Raw genomic sequence first — 22,889 nt, 5'->3', positions numbered from 1 at the left:
TCATTGTCATCAACATGTGTCTCATGATTCACCAATGAAACATGAGAATCACAAAGTCAACAAATTCATGGTGCTTTCAGGTGTCACTGGGAAATCTGGGTTTTGGGCGGAGTTGAGCAGAAAATTAATCTTTATAAACGTAACAACTCATCACTTCTCATCTATAACCAACAAAAGAGCTGAGTAGATATGAAAGTGTCAGTAGACAAAGAGAACCCAATCAAAGAAATGAAACAGAAATATTATACTTGTGTATTTATTTATTCAAGAAAATCAATCATTCATTCACATATATGTGAGTTGTTAAAGTCAGTGCCTCCTTGTTTCCAGTATCTGCTGTGACCTCCTTGTCACTAAATGTTTCCGGTAACTGCTGATCATTGGTCTACAGCAGCTTGGAGGAATTTTAGCCCATTCCTCAGAACAAAACCACTTCAGTTCTGAGATGTTGGTGGGTTTCCTCACATCAACTGCTTGCTTCAGGTCCTTCCACAACATTTCTATTGGATCAAGGTCAGGACTTTGACTTGGCCGTTCCTAAACATTCATCTTGTTCTTCTTTAACCGTTCTTTTGTAGAACCACTTGTGTTCTAGGTTCTCGTTGTCTTGCTGCATGACCCAGTTCCTCTTCACATTCAGCTCATGGACAGATGTCCTGACATTTTCTTTTAGAATTCACTGGTAGAATTCAGAATTCATTGGTCCATCAATGAGGACAAGACGTCCTGAAAACAGAAAGCTCCTTTGTCCGTTGCCATCATACACTTCCACAAACATGTGTTGTGAGGATCAGACTGAGACAAATCCCTGATTTATTTCAACTGAACCGTGAAGATAAAAGTTAAACTGATCCAGAGGTTTGTGGTTTCTCCTCCATATTCTCCTCACGTCATGTCTCCAGCTCTTCTCATTCGTTGTTCTCAAACAATCACTGAACAGACGACGGAGGAAAATGAAGATGTTTTAAAAAGCTCAGTGTATTCTTTTAACCCCTTCCCTGTTGTTTCCAGACATAAATCAGAATTTAAATCTGAGTCTCTTGAGACGCTGCTGATCTGAACGTTCATTTACTTTGTGTAACGTTGTGTTTTGTTTGTGCGTCTGTAGAGGATAGCAGCTCTGACGGGTCGGCCAGTCACGTGGCAGAAGGTGGTGGTTCCGAGGAGGAGGACTAGCCGCCGCCCACGGCAGCGACACAGCGGGCCGGACCCGCCCTCCGCCTACACCCAACCAATCACCAGCCCCGCACAGGTCACCGACCCCACCCCCGACGACCCCTCCACCTGCAGCGACCTGGAGTCTGGCGTGGCCGACCTCAGCAGCCGCTCGTCCAGCGGCGGCGACGACGGCAAAGACCCGGACCTGGAATGAGGACGTGCACAGTATTTATCCAGACAGCTGGAGGGAAGAGGACGACGACGTCCTGTCCTCCATCGAAAAGGGAGTTTTTAGTTTAACGTTTAGTTTCATGGCTGCTGTTTAAGAGACGCACTCAGAGAGCAGAACAAAGTCTGGACCGGGCCAGAGCTCGTCTCGGTGTTTCTCTGGTTAGTGATTGTGTTAGTTGACGCAGGGTTCGTCCTCAGAGTCAGAGAGTCTTAAAGTTTCTCTCCACAAATCTGAGGACAGAAATATTCTTTTTTGTTGTTGTCGTTTCTTGTGCAATATTTGATTTCCGTTAGGAGACGTTTCCTCTTAAAGGAGACGAGGATTTTAACCGACGTACACCGGCTGTGTGTCTGAGCTCATCATGTTATTTAAAGGAACATATACACACACGAAACAAGTCGTCCAGGTGGTGGTATAAATTAAAGAACAAGCTGAACACAACTGGACTCCTCCAAGTCAAGTCAGGATCAGTTTCCTCCAGGTGACACCATCCACAGACCTTCCTGATAAAAACCCAAACCCTCCACCGGTCATTCAGAGCTGAAGACTCAGAGGAAACGTCTTCTAGAAACACAACCAGTCCAGACGTCTTTGTTTCAGCTTGTTCTTTAATTTATACCACGACCTGGACGACTGAGAACCTTCCTGACCGTTTAAAGGACGTCTCCTTTTTACCTGTAGCCCGTGGTGTGTGTGTGTGTCCCGTACGTGTTGATGTAAACGATCGATCAATAAACGTTCTGTTAAAGGGAAAGAAACGTCTCAAAGTCCTGATTAAAGAAACATCAGGAAACGTTACAGTAAACGTGAGAATCCAACATTTAAACCACCGAAGAACGCTTTATGGAATGGAGCGGTTGGCATGGCAACTGTTGGCTGCCATTATGTCACATCCTGTTTCTATAGCGTCAAATAATTAACAATTGGCACTTGGACATTTATCAACATTATATTAACTACCTAAAATGACAGAAACCATCCTTGAAAGAAAAATGTTGTTTTAGTGTTTTAGTTTGGCCCAAGCCCCGCCCACTAACATGGAGGGGGTGGAGCTTATGACCTATACTGCAGGCAGCCACCAGGGGGAGCTTTACTTGATTTGGCTTCACTTTAGAGGAGCATCACCGTCCATCTTTATACGTCTGTGGTTCAGACTGAATATAAAAAACGATCGCCGACATCTCTACCTCCTCCTGTTGGACAGTGGTGAAGCCAAAATGTGGCAGAGACGGGGGCGGCCATCTTGAGGCGTGGTCTTTTTATCAGATGGACAGAGACTAAATCAAAAGGTCGGATCACGTGTTTACGTCCAAACATCAATCACTGCAGAACTTTATTGATAAAGAGGAGCATTAAATCTACTGGAAATAGAACAGAAGAAGAAGAAAACAGAGGAGATGAAGTGTTGTCTCCTCCATGTTAGTGTCCAGTCCAGAACGTCTGGAGCAGAAGACGACGACCAAGATGTCTCCACGTCTCCAACGTCTCCGTCCACATGGATTCCATTTTGGTTCATCCAGGTTACCACCAGATCCTCTACACCTCCTCCATAGTCCGGTCTGATCAGAGTTTTATTCTCCATCGTGATTAGTCTTTCAGCGTTAAAGTCATTCATTCACAGTCTTGTAAAAGTGTCGCACATTAATAATAACATCCTCATGAGAAGAACAGCTGCTGACAGAGACGTTGTGTCTCCTCTGGACAGGAGACCTCGTGACCGATGGTCCGAGGGTCGCTGTAGATCTCGTAGTCGTTTCCTCCCTGGACAGAAGAAGAAGAAGAAGAAGACGTGAGTTACCTAGGCGACGCTGGGACGTCCCCAACATCAGTCTGTCTTAAGATGCCGTTTGATCGGCATCAATTTACCCACAATTCACTGCGTCTTTTGTTTATTTTATTCCCTTTATGACGTGAGAGACTTTACATCTTGTTCTAAAATCTGGATCATGTCTCCAAGTCAACAACCAGCTGTTCATGGTTCTGATCCAGCGGTAGGTAGAGATCCATTAGAGACAGCAGCTGGTACAATATTCTACTGACCACATGATGGCGCTGCTGATTTACAGACACAAACTTTCCTTCCCCACTTGCCCATTTCCTTACCTCTTTCCTTCCTCCCTCCTTCCTTCCCCACTTTTCTTCATTCCTTTCTTCCTCCCTCCTTCCTTCCTTCCTTCCTTCCTCACTTCCTTCCTTGCCACCTTCCCACCTACCTTCCTCCTTCCATCCATCCTTCCTCACTTCCTTCCTTGCCACCTTCCCACCTTCCCCCTTCCCTCCCTCCTTCCTTCCTCACCTTCCTTCCTTCCTTCCTTCCCACCTTCCCACCTTCCTTCCTCCCTCCATCCTTCCTTCCTTCCCACCTTCCATCCATCCTTCCTCACTTCCTTCCTTCCCACCTTCCTTCCTTTCTTTCTTCCTTCCTCCCTCCATCCTTCCTCACCATCCTTCCTTGCCACCTTCCTCCCTTGCTTCCTCCTTCCTCACTTCCTTCCTTGCCACCTTCCTTCCTTTTTTCCTTCCTTCCTTTCCTTCCTCTCCCTTCTCCACTTCCTCCCCTCTCATTTTTATCTACACCTGGACAGGTGTGATCAAACACTAGCTAGCCTGTGGCTTGTTTCTTTAAGATGTTTAGCTAGCTCGTAGCTAGCATGCTCACAGGTTTGGTCTTGTCTCCAAAGAAGTGAATGGTGGAGTAGTTGTCCTTCTCTACGATGCCCAGACAGTATCTCTTATCCCAGCCGTTGGGGAAGACGTCAAAACTGATCTGTCCTCCTGCAGAGACACGAGAACCGATGGTTAGAACCGACATAGCCGAGTTAGAACCGACGTAGCTGAGTTAGCCGTTAGCTGGACCCGAACGTAAACATGGCGGCGTCGTCCCGACTCACCGATCGAGAAGGACAACCCTTTTCCTTTGAATTCTTCCTTCAACACGGACACAAACTTCTCTCTGATCTTCTCTTTCTGTGAAGTGAAAACAGAAAAACTCACAGGTTCATAATTTTAATTGTGCTCCAACAACAAATCACCTGGACAACGGACAACTCATCATCGATTAATCCTTTAACAAATAAATACTAAACACAACGGCCTCTAATTAACTTTTAAACGTATTTGAACTAATTATCAAATTATACAATTCAACAAATGTTCAGATTTATTCAGTGGAATAAGGAAAGATTGTTTTCTTTAAATCATCCTCAGTGTTACGTTAGTGGAAATCTGCCTCGTTTAGCTCGAGAAACAAACTGCTGGGAAGAAAAGCAGTTAGCAGTTAGCATCACCATTAGCATTGTCCTTCGCGTCATCATTAGCATTGTCTATAGCATCACCAATAGCATTGTCTTTGGTATCACTGATAGCATCACTGATAGCATTGTCTTTAGCATCACTGATAGCATTGTCTTTAGCATCACTGATAGCATTGTCTTTAGTATCACTGATAGCATTGTCTTTAGCATCACCTGTAGCATCACTGATAGCATTGTCTTTAGCATCACTGATAGCATTGTCTTTAGCATCACTGATAGCATTGTCTTTAGCATCACTGATAGCATTGTCTTTAGCATCACTGATAGCATTGTCTTTAGCATCACCTGTAGCATCACTGATAGCATTGTCTTTAGCATCACTGATAGCATTGTCTTTAGTATCACTGATAGCATTGTCTTTAGCATCACCTGTAGCATCACTGATAGCATTGTCTTTAGTATCACTGATAGCATTGTCTTTAGTATCACTGATAGCATTGTCTTTAGCATCACCTGTAGCATCACTGATAGCATTGTCTTTAGCATCACCTGTAGCATCACTGATAGCATTGTCTTTAGCATCACTGATAGCATTTTCTATAGCATCACCGTGAGCATTGTCTTTAGCATCGTCTTTAGCATTTTTAGCGTCAGCATTAGCATTGTGTTTAACGTTGCCATTAGCAACATCCATAGCATTGCCTTTAGCGTCACCATTAACGGTCATCCCGTTGACTCACCACATTTCTGACGCCGTTTCAACATCATCTCATCATTATTTAGATTACAAATGACTTCACTAGTGTACCTAATGAACTGGACAGGGAGGGTACGTCACACTGGTTTTTCCATTTCACTCCTAAAAACACTTTAAACATATATTTATTTCTCTTGCTCCCCTTGCACAAGTATTTCCTTCTTTGGTTTCTACCTTGTCGAGCTCGTAGAACTCGTTCCTCTCCTCCTGAGAGCAGCTGCGTCCGATGGGAGACACGTTCAGCATCCCGTTACGAAACTCAATGAACGTCCCCCTGAGAATGGACACATGAAACGTGCTTTACAGCTTCCCACACACACCACAACCACCTCCACCTCCTCCACCACCACCATTACATCCAACACAATGTTCAGGCTCTGCACCTCTTCTTGGGCAGTTTGATCTTGGCCATGTAGTTGAGACAGAAGTTGATGAAATCCTGCAGCAGCTCTTCTCCCATGTGAGCCTGGATGGACTGACGGAGCAAAGCAGACAGAGTCACCTTCATGTCCTGGGTGAGTTTGTATCGTTAAGTGCGTCAGACGCGTCCTGTCTCACCTGGACAGAGAGCAGCTGTCCGTTCTTGTAGGCCACCAGACCGTTCTCAGCAAACACGTAGTCCGCTTTCTGGATCACTGCAGAAGAAACGCAAAGAGATGAACCGACAATCCTCGTGACACGCGGTCTAACCCGTCTAAAGGCGTTCAGGCGTCTCTCACCATCGTTTCCCAGCTGCTCCTTGATCTTGATGAGGTCCGACCCTCCCACGACGCCGACCCGAACTCGAGTTTTCAGCCTGTCCAGGAACTCGGCCATGTCTGGAGTCACACACTGACACCATCAAAGAAATCTATTAGAACATTTCTTGTTATATCTAAATATATATATTAAAGAACTGAGCTGGCGTGATTTATATTCACATTCTACTATATTTTCAGCAGAAACTGGCATTGATTATCCAGAATTACTCCTTTGCCCCTTGTTTTTAAATGTTCATTCTCCAATCCAGTGTCAACAGGAAGTAAACACGTTCATTCATGCAAGTCACCAAAAACATTTTAGAATTATTACTTATTTACACGAGATTATATAAAAGTTGTAAAAATGTTTTCTAGCATGAATGTGTTTTGTGGGACATTTTAAAATATTTTTATTTTTATTTACCGATTTATTTCTTTATTTTTTTAGCTCAACCGTTTCAGCTGTTAGCAAAATGCTAGCGGAACCGAATGGAAACCCGATTAGCATAAGCATCGTTTGAGGTAGCTGCATATTTGTTTACAGCCAAATGTGTGTTTTTTTAATGCGTATTGAGGCAAAAAAAATATACGTGTACAATACATGTACATAACTTGGTTTTAATTTAAGTAATTTCACCGTTAACTTTCAAAAAATACCAAAGTGTCTCAGGTTATTTGTTCCGTCAGATACTTCCGGTTTGTTCAGGAAGCTAACAAACTGTTTTAGTATTTAACTACTATGCAGCGAAGCATACACTGTTATTTATCATTATAAATGTTTTACCACTTCCAAATACAAGAAAAACATGTATACATATTTACGCGGGTCTTTATTAAATATATTTCGTTTAGGCAGACAACATTTACAGACGGGGGGGCGTTTCAGCTGTTAGCAACATGCTAGCGGAACCGAATCGAAGCAAATTAGCATAAGTGTCGTTTTAGGTAGCTTTAGGTTGTTGACCGTTAAATGTGTGTTTTTAAATACGCAAACAGACTAGATAACACATGTGTAGGGTATATTTATGTAACGTGTGGTCAATGTAAGTAATCAAACCGTAAACTTTCTAAAATCAGTGTATGTGATTTGATCCGACGGACACTTCCTGTTTATGTTGTCAGGTTTAATTATTCCCGCAGGTACTTCCGGTTTGGTTATAGCTAGCAAACCGTCGTTTCTTTTCCTGACTTATACTATGTTAGTTATTAATTAGCAAAACATACAGTATTATTTATTATTACTATGAAAAACTGTCTTCTGAAATATGTATATATGTGTATGTATATATATAATTTATACGGAACTATATTAAAAACTATTTTTCGTTTGGGCGGAACACATTGACGTCCGGAAAAACTACAATACAACGTGGACCCGGAAGTCGCGCTGACAGATCGTACAGTCATGTTTTATGAATGGTCAGGTGTTTTACATATTTAGATATATATTCCCGTACCTGTCTGGCGGCCGTGAGCGTGCCGTCCACGTCAAAGAGACAGAGCGTGCTCGTGTCCACAGCTCCCGCCATGTCTTGTCTCAGAATAAACAGCCTGTCTCCGTCAGTGTGGACACTGTAGTCACTCTGTGTGTAGTCACCAGCCGCGAAACTACAACTCCTGCCGCTCAGATTTTCTTCTTCTTCTTTTGTGTTTTATGGCGGTTGGCAAACCAACTTAACGGTGCATTACCGCCACCGACTGGGCTGGAGTGTGAATCAAGAGATATTGGAATTTAGTACTAACTAAATAAATAAATTAAACAAACAAACTGCCGCTCAGATGTTCTTCTTCTTCGGTGTTTATCTCAGCAGGAAGCTGATGCTGCTGAAGCCTGCTGTACCGGAGTGTGAAAATAAACCGGATAAAACCAGTTATTTTTAAATTTTTATTTTATTTAGAGCACGTAATCATGAGAATAATAAAGAAAAAAATCATTTGAAATGTTTGTTATAGATAGAAAATATCCAAAAAGGTTCAAAAAGGCAACTGGACGTGTAGAGTTTTTTGAGAAGACGTTTCACCACTCATCAGAGTAGCTTCTTCAGTTCTAGGGGAAAGTCTGAGGTTTAAAAAACAGTCCCCAACCGTTAATTTCCATTAACGGTTGGGGACTTACCTGTCGTTGAGGGGGGGACTGTTTTTGTCCCCGTCCTCTTCCCTATGAATGGTTCTCTAACGACTCTTGGCCGTCAGAGGCTCCAGTGTCAAGGTGTGAATGAGACTGAAACTTCTTGGGGACAGAAGTTAAAACTGTATTGTAAATAGATTGCAGATTAAATCTCAGTCCACCTCCTCTGTTTAGTGAAGGTTTTTCCAGCCTGACATAGATGGCTTCCTTTACTCCTCTTTCAAACCATCGGTCTTCTCTGGCTAAGATTTGGACGTTGTTATCTTCAAAAGAGTGTCCTTTGTCCTTCAGGTGTAGGTGGACCGCTGAATCGTTTCCTGATGAGCTGGCTCTCCTGTGTTGGTGACCAGCGTACACCACATTACTCTGTTTCTGCCTGGGTGTTTTGTCTTTTGTGTGGACCAGTCTTTGCCTAAGTGTGTTTCCTGGTTTGAAATAAACTGGAATACGGTGATTTCTGAAAATTCTCCTGAGTTTCTCCGACACCACAGCCACGTAGGGGGATGACGATGTTCTTCCTTTTGTTGTTCTCCTCTCTGTCCTTTTTGGGTTATCTTTTTGAGCCTTTTACAAAGGCCCAGTTGGGATATCCACACGTCTTAAGTGCCCGTTTGATGTGTTTCTGCTCCTTCTCCTTGCCATCCAGTCTTATGGGTACAGTCTGTGCTCTGTGCTGAAGAGTTCTGATGACCCCTAGTTTGTGCTCCAGGGGGTGGTGGGAATCAAATAATAAGTGCTGGTCAGTGTGGGTGGGTTTTCTATACACTTCAATGTTGAGGCTTCGGTCTTCTTCCACATGCACCAGACAGTCCAGGAAAGCCAGACTACCTCTGCTGATGTCCTCCCTAGTGAACTTGATGTTGCTGTCCACTGCATTGATGTGCTGTGTGAAAGATTGCACTTCCTGTGTCTTGATTTTAACCCAAGTGTCGTCCACTTACCTGAACCAGTGTGTGGGGGTGTTACCTGTGAAAGAGTTCAGAGCTCTGGTCTCGACCTCCTCCATGTAGAGATTGGCCACGATCTGTGACACTGGTGACCCCATCGCACAGCCGTGTTTTTGCCTGTAGAATCCTCCTTTAAATTGGAAATAGGTGGTCGTCAGGCACAGATCGAGCAACACGCAGAGTTGGTCTGGGGTGAGGTGAGGGTGGTCCTACCGGCCAAGGAGTCATCCTTTAGTAGTCTTTCTCTTACAACTTTTGTGGCTTCTCTGGTGGAGACACACGTGAAGAGGGAGGTTACATCATAGGATACGATGGTTTCCTCTGGACCCAGTGCGATGTTAATAACTTTGTGGACGAAATCCCTGGAGTTTTCAATGTGGTGAGGAGCGTTGCCCACCAACGGAGACAGGATGGTTGCCAGGTGTTTAGCGATGTTGTATGTGACCGAGTTTATACTGCTGATGATGGTTCTGAGAGGGGCTCCTTCCTTGTGTATTTTTGGTTGCCCCTAAATACACGGGATGGCATCCCCCGGATACAAACGATAGTAAAGGCGTCTATCGATTGCCTTCTCCTTCTCCAACTGTTGTAGGTAGTTTATTATTTTGGTTTTGTAGGTGTTGGTTGGGTCTCGTCTCAGTGTCTCATATGTGTCCTTGTCGCTGAGGAGGTTGTTCATTTTTGTGTGGTAATCCGCTGTGTTCTTCCCTTGTCAGCTGGCAGGATGGTGATGTCCTGGTCTCTTTGCAGTGACCCTAGCGCCTCCCTTTCCTGGGTGGTGATGTTGGAAGGTGGCGCTTTAGCACCGGCGAGGGCTGCTGTTACCTTCAGTCTAAGTTGTTCGGCTTCTGTGTTGGTGAGTTTGTTGTTTTTTATGGCTGATAAAAGTAGTAGTTGTAGTATTTACAACTCAAATTTAAAAGTAAGAGTGTTTTTGTAACTCTGGTCAGGCCTACTTACTTCCGTGTCAACACGAAACATGTCATGAAAGACAGAAGTGAGGTCAGTGAAATAAAAACAAGTCCAAAGATAAAATCTTTGTGAACGTAATAAAGTGGCTAGATGTCATGTTCTAGCAAAAGTGCTTTCAGTTAAGGGAACAGGAACCTGGAGAGTCACAATCTGAAGCAGCCTGTGTCACTGACGGAGCTGCTCTCGGTTGAGATTTTATTTGATTTAAAAAAAACGAAAGAAAAACTACTTTCAACAGGAAGAAACCTTGAAACGTCCAGTAGCTTCATCACATATAAACAGGAGGAATTACAATCTAAGATAAGATAAGATAAGATGGGACTTTATTTATCCCCGCGGCGAAACTAGGGTGTTACAGCGGATACAAAGGATACAAAACATAGAATAAGGTAGACTCAAGAAACTATATAAAAACTATATAATGTAAATACGCTATGGTACAAAAACTATTTACATATGGCATCGGGTTTTCAGTAGCTAACCCAAAAACTGAAAGAACATTTGAGTTAAGGCATTTAAGTTAACTCAAGCTCTGCAACATAAAGTAGAGACAGACGTCAGAGTTACAGGAATAAAGGCTTCGTTTGATTAAAATTGCATTAAAAACACATGACACCAAAAAATGCAGTGGGGGGTGCAAGAGACATTAAAGTGTTGTAAAAACTAATTTAACCTAGCATTCAGTAATACACAGGATTAGATGTTAATATCCCTTGTACCAAGATCCCAGGCAAAACACATTTAGAGGCCCTGTCCAGCTGAGAAACTCTAACAAACCTACAGTTATGAGATATGATGATTAACCTACAATCTGAATGAACTAATGCTGCTGGCTTGTATGGCCCACTCAGCAGCTAACCAAACAAAGACATATCGCTACCAACCAACATGAAGAAGTACGTAGCTAGCCTGTCGTATCCAGACTCAGTTCTTATCAGAATCAGAGGAGGATCAGTGGAGACTCTGGACCACCTACAATAACAAAATAACAAATAAATAAATGTTTTGGGGGAACTTCAGGCTGGGTTCTAGGTTAGAGCATTTATTTTTGATGGATTATCCATGTGATACTTTGAAAAAGCCCAAGCATGGTGACTTGTAGTGAGGAAATTACATAAAATACATACATGTGTGTAAAAAGTCCATTAAAAAAATCCGGCAAATTACCCAAACAAGCTAACATTAGCCCGTGAAAGATAACTTCAGCAACTATGTTAACTTAAACAAGTTAATGGTAGCCTCATAAAGATAACTGAAGCAGCTCCATGTTGCACAGTTGACGCGTTACTGTTATGCTTCTGTCTATCACCACAGTAAAAAGAGGGAGGACCATGTCTCAGAGTCTCTGCCACAACCACCACTGGATTCAAGGGGACATCCAGGACAGAGCAGACCTTCCTGTCCAGTTTATTGAGGATACGGGGAGCTTTGGGACGCCTAATAAGATGTTTACCTATGAGGAGGTGACCGTGATTAATGAGCAGAGAATCTAATTCATCTTTAAAGGCCATCATCTGTTCCTTCCACATCAGAAGACGTTCAGGTTTTCGATCCCTTTCTACTCCCGTATATATTCCACTTGCTCTTTACAGATGGAGCCTTGAGTGTGGGAATGAAATGACGGATTAAACAAGTTTTTATCTTTTCAGCCATTAAATCAAACATTGCTGTGGCTTTAACTATCTGCCTGAACATGTATATAACATCCTCCATTTCAGGCTGCTACAAACTCCTGAGCTCAGAGTCAAAATACTTTTGATTTAGTAGAAAAACCTAAAAACTCTTTTGTTTTTTGGTTGACATGAAATCTTTTCTTCATCTTGGAGCTACGTTCCAAAGAAGAGTACATTTTTTGTAGTGGGTCCCATTCTCAGCTTATACTTGCACAGTTTGTCTGCATGGTGGTGGCAGCATCATGCTCTGCACTTATTGTACATGATGTATTACATGATATATCTTTAATTAATTGAGTAGATTGTTTTCACTCTGACTGTAAAGAGTTTATTTTTGTAGATTATTTTCCAAAAAAATGCTTCCTTTCATAAAAGCAATAAAAGGGGAATGTATTTGTTTGTAGTGTAATAAGAAAAGACATGCAGCTCACACAGAAAACATGTCTTATATTGATCAAAGGTCTGAACTGAAGATTTTATCAAAAAAAAAAAGAGATCTGATTTGTTTAATGCAGAAAGTAATCAATAATAATTACCAATAGACCATTTACCTACTTTACTTTGGAACATAAACAGTAAGTAAATGTAAATTGTTTGTATTTAGTTCCATTGTTATATAAAAAACTTTAATCTTGTGCCATTTTAACTCCATGCTCCTCAGACTCTGGGTTTAAAGCAGGAACAGTACAAGATGGCGGCTCCTAGTTCTTCTGTCGTGTCGGCCATCTTTAAACCCAGTGTCGTTAAAATCTTCTACTTTACTGTAAATCACATGTAAAATAAGTCCAATTAGTTTAGAGATTAAACAGGTTTCACTTCTTGATTTATTTACCAGCACGTATTATCCTTCAGTACATTTATAAAGCTTTACTTTAATTTGGCATCAAACCAACACAGTGTCCAGTTTATCTGTGTTCATGTTAAACCATCAATTATCTCTGATCACAAGAGGCCAGCTTAAAGTACGTGTGTGAACACAGCGTATGACCTGTGACGTCTAGCCTAATTCAGTCAGAAAATAAACTATAACAACGACTCGTAAGTGATAGTGAGAGTCTTTTAAAATATTCTGTCCTTGAAGCTGTTAACCAACTAAAAAAATGTATTAATCTAAACAAGAATTAACCTCAACCGTGGCCGGCGTCTTTATTTACCTTTATTAGCAGAGGTTTTGCTTGAAATAGCTAACGTCAGGGCAGAGATCGATGAATAAATGATGCTTTCATTGACAAAATAGACTTTACAGCTTGTTCCAAAATGCGTATCATCTCCGCACGTCATGACACACGCACACAACATCTCTAATACGGAGATCCATTTCTTTTTAGGCTGATCTTCTACATTTCCACAAACTCGTAAGTAATGTGCTGCTCTTTGTGGTGTGTTACTATCATCCTATTCAGATGAAATCAGTGCAGATATCCCTTTTATAATGTGTTAACTACAAGTTTTGCTGCTGTGAGGAAAAGAATTCGACTTTTAAATGACTTTAAGCTTTACTTTTTGTTTTAAATTGAAACGTATCAGCCTATAACGACTCTAGGTTTGCAGTATTTATTTATTTATTCCGTTTTGTTCGTACACTGTGAGTGCTAACAGTCATTTAAAGTGTTGTTTTGGGCGGCTTAATAAACCCGGAAGTGTTATTAACTGGTGAGTTTCGCAGCCATATGCGTCGGTTAAAAAAAGAATTAAAAAAAATCCTACACCAGAGCACTTGGAGTTTACTTCCTTGTGCTGCAGCTGGCGGAATTAACCGGCTGCTTTCCGCCTCTTCACACAAAACAAACGGTTCAAGTGTAACCGGACCTCCGTCCGCCCCACCGCAGCAGATGAAGATATTTTGGCTGCCTTACAAACAAAGAGGCTTTTTGGCGCCGTATGTTTAAAAGCCCAGCGCAGCCAATCAGGGCGCGGGCGGCGCACACAAACATGACCCCGTGACTTCGCGGAATTGGACCAATCGCGGTGCCGCGTCCGGCCTGTAGCCGGCGTTCAAATTTAAATGCTAGATTCGGACCAATCCGCTGGCGGCGGGGGCGGAGCTGTGGAACTAGTTCTAGTCAAGTTAGTTCGGCCTCGCAGAGGAGCACAAAACAGTTGCGCGTTCTTCCTCATTCACTCGTTTACAACTTGTCTTGCAGAGAACAGGTAAGTCTTCGACATTTTTTAAAGCTTTTTACAACCTTATTTTGCTTGTTTCGTTGTTTGAACTGCCCGGACTTTTCTTTTATAGGCTTCTAAAAAATGTGTCCTAATCCGCCTTGTTTGAGCAGCTTAAAAAGCCGTTTTTAGTAAAGTAATTGTTTGCTTCGTGAGATAATATAAACCACAACTAGACTGTTTGTTCGGAAGCCAGTCTTTCTGTGGATGTTTAAAAATGTAAGCGGTGATTTTTTTGTTGTATTTTTCTCTTTCCAACCGAAGCTGTAACTGTGTGAGAGTGTGTGCTCCAAGTTAGTGCGCAACATGCTGCTCAAACGCCATTAGGTTTGGTAGCTTAGCTTAGCTACAAGGCGCTAGCTCCCATTTTAAACTTGCGGGCGGAAAGTGTCCGGTGGTTCGGTTTGGACCGGCTATGCACGGCGGTTAAAACCTCCGGGGGAGGGAGGAGGGTAGCGGCGGTGCAGTGTAGCAACCGGAGAGGGTCTACCGTCGCGGGGTTTAGTTTTTTTTTAGGTCGCGGGGGGAAGTTTTTGGCGCAGTTTGCGTTTAGGCGGGAAGATACAAAATGGAGTCGCGTCTTTTTGTCCGACGGAGGCAGAAATCCGATTAGAGCCTTAAAACTCCCCCGGGCGTCTGCTCGGCCTAAATTCTCCTTCAGTTAACGAACTTGAAAGCACACGAAGGAGAATATTATGTTAACGCGGAGAAATGTTCGAGTAGTTTAAGTTCGGATTCATTTTTTTTTGTTCTTTTTTTTGGCTTTTTTTTATTTTTTATTTAAATCTTTCGCTTTAACTGTTTGTTTTTCTACAGTAATCGCAGCCATGACAAAGGACCCGAATAAGCCCAGAGGGAAAACCTCCTCCTACGCTTTCTTCGTGGCGACCTGCCGTGAGGAGCACAAGAAGAAGCACCCAGGGACCAGCGTCGGCTTCTCAGAGTTCTCCAAGAAATGCTCCGAGAGATGGAAGGTGAGCAGCACCGGGAATAATCCATATATATTAATATAATAACAACTTCCTTGTTATTAAATGCAAGTGTGCACCTTGACTGTTATTTACATCCTGTATGCGCCAGTTCAGGAAGATTTATTTTTGTTTTGTTTGTATATTTTTATTTTTAAAGACCATGTCAGCCAAGGAGAAGGTGAAGTTTGAGGACTTGGCCAAGAACGACAAGGTCCGGTACGACCGGGAGATGAAGACGTACATCCCACCGAAAGGCACCAAGAAGGGCAAGAAGAAGAAGGACCCCAACGCCCCAAAGAGGCCACCGTAAGTCTGGGAAAAAGTAGTAGTTTGTGGCTTTAACCTGCCCCCCTGTTCTAAATAATAAATAAACATAAATTCAGCGATTCAGTAGGGAGGAACAAAGCACAACATGCCTGAAGATGTCTGTAATTAAGTTGTAATCCATGTAGCTGTTAACTAAATAAGAAACAGTCCATAGTTGCCTTTTTATTACTGGAGATTACATAAATAGTTCCTAAAGACGGGGAGACTTGTTCCAACATATGGATCATCTCCTTAAGTCATGACGCCGTCTAACGCCTGAATATTAAGTGAATTTAACCAGAATAAGAACCGCACACTTGCCCGACGCTGGGACAGATCATTTTAAACTATCACCTCGAAGTTTAAAGTCACAGGAAAGTAGATGTAAACAAGAACTTGACGTTTAAACAATGAGCTAAAATGTGCATCACCTCCCCGAGTCCTAACGCATCCCTCCGTCCCTCTCGCCCTCTCCCTCCAGCTCCGCCTTCTTCGTGTTCTGCTCCGACCACCGCCCCAGGATCAAGGAGGAGCACCCCGGGATCTCCATCGGCGACATCGCCAAGAAGCTGGGCGAGCTGTGGGCCACGCAGACCTCCAAAGACAAGGCTCCCTACGAGGCCAGGGCCGCCAAGCTCAAGGAGAAATACGAGAAGGTGCCTTGTTTATTTATGTCTGCTGGTAGAAGACGCCGCAAATATAATCTGTTGCCGTAGAGTGACTTATTTTATGTCTTATCTTCTTTAAAGGATGTCGCCGCCTACAAAGCCAAGAGCGGCTCGGGAAAGAGCGACGCCGGCAAGAAGAGCGGTCCCGGCAGGCCCGCCGCCAAGAAAGCAGAACCGGCCGACGATGACGACGACGACGATGATGATGACGACGAGGACGACGACGATGACGACGACGACGAGGATGACGACTAAGTGGTTTGAGGATGTGAAGTTTGCGATGCGTTGTTCAGCCTAACTCCTGATTGTGTTTTTGTTTTCTGTTTATTTTTGGTGTGGATGATTCCATCAGTATAGCCTGCTGTCCCTGTCGGTCTGCCTCCGCCAGATCTGTGTTCCTTTTTACAATTCAGGGATTTAGTTTTTATTGTCACTTAGTCCCCTTACCATGCGTTTTGTTTTGTTTTTTTTCGTTTTAAACGTTTTCTGCTGAACTTGTTACATCTTAGATCCTCGTTGCTATTTAAACGGGCGGCCAGATATCATTTTTTTTTCTCTTCCTCCTGTGACGAATGCAACGGACTGAGGCTCCTGTAACGCGCAGCGGGCCAGCGGCAAGTCGGTAAAGAAAATTTCTGTTTCTGGAAGCACTGCTCGCGTTTTCTTCTTCTTCTGTTTTCGAAGCGGTGCCGTTTCCTCACTGTCATTTTACCGCCAGGATTTATCTGTAGTTTGGATTAAAAGTGTTTGCAGCCATTTTTAATGTGGAACTTTGACAACTTGTAGAATGAATTGTTTTCTTTTCTTTTTTTTTTTTTTTGTAATAAAATTTTGTATATTGATTATAAACGGAGTGCTGCGTCTGTGTCGGGACGTTTGTCAAAGCTCTGAGTGTGAGACGTTTTCAGGAAATTAAAGTTTGAGAAACCTAGTTCACGAAGAATTCTCATTTTGGTGCACACAGTCTGAGTTTACTAATTAAATCCTTACTGGCCACTTCATTAGGTACAGTAAATCATCTAGTGTAGCTGACAGATGTGTAGTTTGTAGAACTAATGACTTCTAGCTTGTTTAAATATGACACAGCACACATGAGAACGGCACCATAAACTACATCAGCTCCACATTATTTAGATTGGAACAATTTAATTGGTGTACCTAATAAACTGGACAACAGGTGAAGTGAATAACATTTAAACCATCTTGTGACAGTTCAATGTTCTGCTGGAAACTTCTGGACCTGACATTCATTCATTGGTGTAGATGTTACTTAGACATGTAGCACCCACCTAGACTTAATGTCTCACCTTTGGCCCGTTGCATTATATTTTCCATCCTTCAAGGCTAACACTGTTTACTTGGTTAATGTTTTACCTGAGTTTATTACTTCTTAATGTCAGCAGTCAGATCTAAATGCGTGTGAAGTTGCAGTTTGGACACACATACAACAAGAACCTTTCCTGGGTATGTAAAAGTTCCTGCCGTCGAAAAACGCTGAACGTGCCGTCTTCGGGCATGTGCTGTTTCAATAGACACTAATCAGCCACAACATTATGACCACTGATAGGAGAAGTGAATAACATTTAAACCATCTTGTGACAGTTCAGTGTTCTGCTGGGAAACTTTTGGACCTGGCATTCATTGGTGTGGATGTTACTTAGACATGTAGCACCCACCTAGACCAGACCAGGCACCCCCACCCCATAGCAATGACACTCCTTGATGGCAGCAGCCATCCCCAGCAGGATGCAGCCTGACACAGACACACACACAAAAACACTTTAGGAACAACTAAAAAAAAACATGAAGAACAGCACAAGGTGTTGACCTGGCCTCCAAATTCACTAGATCCCAAACTGATCAAGTATCTGTGGGATGATCCACAGAGGCCCCTCCCCTCAAAGGCCCCCACTAACATCATTTGGTCTCCTTTAGAATCATTATTTGTGTCAAACAAGATCATATCTGACCTGGAACCACAGCAAACGGTACAAGTGTCGAATTTTCCTGGAGCAGCGTTGAATGGCATCGATCACGCCGTAAACACAACAGTGACAGTAGCTCCTCCCCCCCCCCCCCCCCGTGCACAGAGAAGTCCAAATCCCACCTAAGTTGACTGTGCATGCACCGCAGTGCCCAGTGGAGCAAGGCGACCCACACCTGCTGCAAGTGTGGAAAGCATATTTGCAGAGTTCACACATCCCTCTGCAGGATGTGGTGGTGAGACAAAATCAGTTTCTGTGCATGGGAGGGAACTGAACTGTGCACACTTTGTTTACGTGGGTTTGCAGCTCCCAAGTTTGTTATGATGCAGAGATGATGTTATTAGGTGGTCATGGAGACGAGTGGGTTCATAGTGATCTCTGTGTGTTGAGTGTGTGTGTGTGTGTGTGTGTGTGTGTGTAATTGAGGGTTTTTGAACTATACATTTCATCCTGTTACTTGACAAACTTATGAATCTGAGTAAATGTGAAAAAAAAGTCAAAGTGCAGCTTGTAAATATAGTTTCAATGGGTTTTAATTATTTTTTTTAAATCTGACTCTACGAATGTAAAATAAATAAAAATCTATCAAAATCAATGTTGCAACTAAACATTAGATTATTGATTATTGATCACAAACACTGACATATAAATAGTACAGATTCAGAAATTAATCAAACATCTGTTTTTATGATTAGGGCTGAAGTTGATCAAAATATTAACATATGCTATTTTAATGGCATTGGTGAAGAGGACACTTTTATGTCCCTTAATGGTAACAACCTAACATTTTTAAAGACACAGTATGAGGGTTAAAACTTCTACAACATCTAGATAATTAAAACATATAAATACACTCAAATATATTCTGCATGTATCTGACACAATTCTGAAACGCCAGTTCGTATTGTGTTGTGTATTTTCTGTAATGTTTAACAGGCGACCTCTTGTGAAGAACTAGAATGAATCTGGTTCAATGAAATGCAGAAAAAACTGCTTCATTAATTTACTAAAGCTCATTCTTATATGTAATGATTTAATTAATTATTGAATTATAATTAAATATCTTGTGTATTTTTATATTTTTTCTTACTGTGTTTATTGTACCAATGTGTGACTATACCAGGCGATAAAAAAATAAAAATGAACAAATAAAACAAGTTAATTCCAGAAAAAGATGAAAAATGAATGGACCCTGGTTGGACTGCTGTAAAAAATGTGTCACATTTATTATAAATTATAATTTAATAAAGTGAATATATGTTGTATAACTTTGTATAGTTTTTCTTATTTGTTATTATTTTGACTGCACCAGTGTGTGAGAACAGAATAAATCAAATATATGTTTTTAAAAACTGTCAAAAAATGAATGGACCCTGGGTGGACCGTTTGAAAACAAACTTATTTTACAGAATGTAATATATTTTATAATTTAATATAATCAATATATATAGTATATCATATAGTATATAGTATTTATTATTATGTTTATTGCACAAATGTGTATGAGTATATATGGTGATAAATAAAATTAAACTTTCCAAAAACGGGTGAAAAATGAATGGACTATGGTTGGTCCGCTGTAATATAATCTCACATCATGTTGCTGGCAGCGGCGGCTGGACACGCCCACTCTCACTGACAAGTCCAGTCAGCCAATAGCTGTTTAGAATGAGCCTCCGTCACGGACCAATCAGCGCCCCCGTCGCTCCCCTCCTCTCGCGGAGGACGCTGAACAGGACGCATTTCAGCACCGGGAGCTGTCCGCTGTGCACGAGCCTCTGCCGACAACCGACGGTAAGAGGACTCACACGCACGCAGGCGCGCGCACACACATACACACACACACACCTACCTACGCCAGCTGCCTGTTAGCATGTAAGCATGTTAGCAACACGGAAATATGAACCAGCACAACACAACAGCAGGTTTGTCACCAGCTGTCTGCCGTGTGTGTGTGTGTGTGTGTGTGTGTTAGTGTGTGTGTTCAGACTGCGACACGCACACACACACACAGTAACACACACCTTCCTCGCGGACCAGCTCGTGCCGCTGAAACCTGTTGCTATCACGCTCCTCAGATTTAAATAAATAACGGTCAGTGTGTCTGTTAGCATGGGTAGCTGCTAGCATTTAGCTTATTGATCCGGAGCAGCCTGGAAATCACAACCAGAGCTCCGGGAGACAAGGGAGACGGGTGAAGACGGACAGGGGTGTGTGGACACAACGGGTCTAAATGTCCCTTAAATGGCTGCCGCCGCTGCTGCTAACGCTTCATTTGAGGCTGAGCAGTCCTGATTGGACCCCTGGGAACATAATTGGTGTCAACATTCCTTCCCCACGGCGGACATTTTGACACATGCCATTTATGAGCACTAATGAGGGCCGCGTTCCATTCAGCTGAGTCGGGTCCAGGGTCTGGTCTGGTTCCCGCTTGGTAATTGGAGATGCTAAACCTCCAGTTGGCTTGTCAACATAAACAAACAGTTCCTTGCCAGTTCATTAGGTACACTAGTGAATGTATTCTAATGCCATTTAAGTCACTGATGAGGGAGCTGAGTCAGTTCCAGGTCTTAATTGGTCTGGTTCCCACTAGCTAACTGGGAATGCTAATGGAACAGACCCATTATTAATGGCCTCTTAACTGATGGAAAGACATAATATTTGTCAGTATTTTACAAAGCAAACATGTAAATTAACAAAAATAGATATAAATATACCCTTAACTTGTCATTTAAATACTTAATTAAGGCCACATTCTATTCAGTTGAGTGGAGTTAGCCAATGGTTCCCATTAGCTAACTGGACACACTAATAGAACAGAGCTATTATTAATGTGGTAGCTATGCTAACACTTCAGTTTCGTTGGTATATGGATGATTATGCCTTTTCAGTTAGAAGATTGGACTTAAGTTAGCGTGACCCATAGAGACGACATAAGAAGCTGAAATAAACCAGAATTAGCAGTTAGCTGATCTGAGCTAAAGTTAGCTAAAAGACATTTGACTAAAATGGCAAATGTGAATGAAATTTAGTGTTAGTCCACTGCAAAAAGTGTTTATACTAGCGTGAGCCATAGCGACAGCACAGCAGACTGAAATAAATCAGAATTAGCAATTAGCCGATTTAAGCTAAATCACAGTGACAGTGCTTCTAAGGTAACATTAGCAGATACGGTCATTTAAATTCATAAGTTCAGCCAAATAATTCCTCCTGACACTGTTGTCAAAGTAAGTATGATGAACTAGTTACAGTTTGAACAGGAAGAAGGTTGGACGTCTTCCTCAGTTCACAGAAATTATCAAATAAAATGCTGTGCCAATCCTTCCAATAGATGTTGAGGTATTTGTCAATATAAGTGAAACCTTTGACCTGATAAAGATTCATCATATGGAGCCCCTTCATCAAGTTCGTATGTTCTTGTGGCTAGGTTAGAAACACAATAGCCGTGTGCCGGTAAGCACAGAAAAACAATGAAAACCTGTAGACGAGGTTAGCATATAAACTTACTCTCAACAAGTGTTGGTACAGCGAAGTAAATACCCAAACATAAAAATTGAAAACTGGTGAACAGATGAGTAATTTCACCAGTGCTTTCCAACGTTAGCACGGCTGCTAACGTTAACTCTTTTGCCTCGATGTTGCTCTGACTGTGGACTCGTGCATGAATGTTGTTTGGCTACCCTAGCAACAGTAACACAGGAAGTCAGGACTTGACAAAGGGTAGGATTGGTGAACAGCTGACCAATCAGAAGGCCATAAAGGGTCAGGCCATAAAGAGTGCACCTTAAACTGCTGAGAAAATTTCAGAAAATTTACTTTAAACATGGCATCTGATTGGCTAACTGACATAGTTTGAGTGAACTGGAGGTATACCTGTGGATGTATTTAAAGGACTACCTTCAGACTCAGCATCTCTCTGCTGGACATCATTGGGAAAATCAAACAAATATCAACCAAGACCTCAAGAATGAAGATTTTACTTTTCGGAGAACCTGAACTGAACTGTTTGGCCATGCGGGCCATCCCAACCATGAAGCACGGGGGTGGCAGCATCATGCTGTAGGAAAACACATAGCATCACATTGGTCTTCCAAATGGACAATGACGCTTCCAAAGTTGTGGCATTACGGCTTAAGGACAACAAAGTTGAGGTATTTAAGTGGTCATCACACTCTGCATCATGCACTGCAAAAACTCAGCTTTAAAAAACAAGAAGTAGAAATTAAAATGCGGGATATATTACTTTGAATAATAAGATACAGCCCACCCTGCGATCCTCTACAGTACAAGCGGTTACAGATAATGAATAATAATTCATTGTTTCACCTAAAACCTTTAGAGTTGTGCTAGTTCTCGTTTTAACCATTAACCTCGTACAATAACAAGTTATAAAAGTTTATTAGGATACTAAATACTCAAAAACACATAAATTGTCTTGTAAGAAGAATGATCTTGGTAGACAAAAGATAAGCCTTGATTTAAGATATTTGATCTTAGTTAGATTTCAGGTTTTTTTTTGTTTTTTTTGCAGTGTATGTAGATATCCTGACATCCCGACAGGAATGGGCTAAAATTCCTGCAACTTATTGTAAGAAGCTTGTGGAAGGCGTCTGGAAATGTTAAACTGTGTAGACCTCACTGGATGAATGTTTGGATTGTAATTTTCAATTATGTACAAATTTAAATCAGACCGTGTGAGGGAAAAAAACATAAATAAAGAAAAGAAGTAGAAACGTGACTTTTACGCCTGCAGGTTAAAAATACATAAAAGTGTGGTGATTACCGTGACTGCACGTCGTTACTCTTCACACGCTCCAATTTAAATGTAAATCAGCCTATTTGCACCTTACAGGACGAGGTCACGGGGCGACGCATCAACAGGTTTTTATTGAAGATTACCTTTGATGGTGAATCCTCCCCTCACTCCCCTCCTCT

The 22,889-nt window shown here is 42.1% G+C and overlaps 3 protein-coding genes across 3 annotated transcripts in view; 2 read left to right on the top strand and 1 right to left on the bottom strand.

Moving 5' to 3' along the window:
• Window positions 1–2,135, top strand: part of mtmr7b (myotubularin related protein 7b) — a gene marked incomplete at its 5' end in the record, with an annotated part of 54,580 nt that extends 52,445 nt beyond the window's left edge. The window contains one exon of the mRNA XM_084556778.1: window positions 1,109–2,135. Within this exon, the coding sequence (XP_084412904.1) occupies window positions 1,109–1,372 (264 nt within the window). The 3' untranslated portion in view covers window positions 1,373–2,135. The remainder of the gene's footprint in view (window positions 1–1,108) is intronic.
• Window positions 2,136–2,697: 562 nt separating this feature from the next.
• Window positions 2,698–7,731, bottom strand: pmm2 (phosphomannomutase 2). Its single transcript, XM_084556816.1, has 8 exons — window positions 7,599–7,731; window positions 6,121–6,232; window positions 5,960–6,036; window positions 5,785–5,876; window positions 5,576–5,675; window positions 4,282–4,357; window positions 4,050–4,165; window positions 2,698–3,151 (listed from the first exon to the last, which is right to left on the bottom strand). The coding sequence occupies exons 1-8, from the start codon at window positions 7,668–7,670 to the stop codon at window positions 3,047–3,049; spliced, it is 750 nt and encodes a 249-aa protein (XP_084412942.1). The 5' UTR covers window positions 7,671–7,731; the 3' UTR covers window positions 2,698–3,046.
• Window positions 7,732–13,913: 6,182 nt separating this feature from the next.
• Window positions 13,914–16,900, top strand: hmgb2a (high mobility group box 2a). Its single transcript, XM_084556826.1, has 5 exons — window positions 13,914–14,012; window positions 14,841–14,998; window positions 15,153–15,301; window positions 15,783–15,957; window positions 16,051–16,900. Exons 2-5 carry the CDS (start codon window positions 14,852–14,854, stop codon window positions 16,222–16,224), a joined length of 645 nt encoding a protein of 214 aa, XP_084412952.1. The 5' UTR covers window positions 13,914–14,012; window positions 14,841–14,851; the 3' UTR covers window positions 16,225–16,900.
• Window positions 16,901–22,889: the final 5,989 nt, after the last annotated feature.

Source organism: Chelon labrosus (genome assembly GCF_963514085.1).
Source record: "Chelon labrosus genome assembly, chromosome: 2".
Lineage (NCBI taxonomy): Eukaryota > Metazoa > Chordata > Actinopteri > Mugiliformes > Mugilidae > Chelon > Chelon labrosus.
Note: the sequence above shows the minus strand (reverse complement) of the source record. Positions and strands in the feature narration are given on the sequence as shown.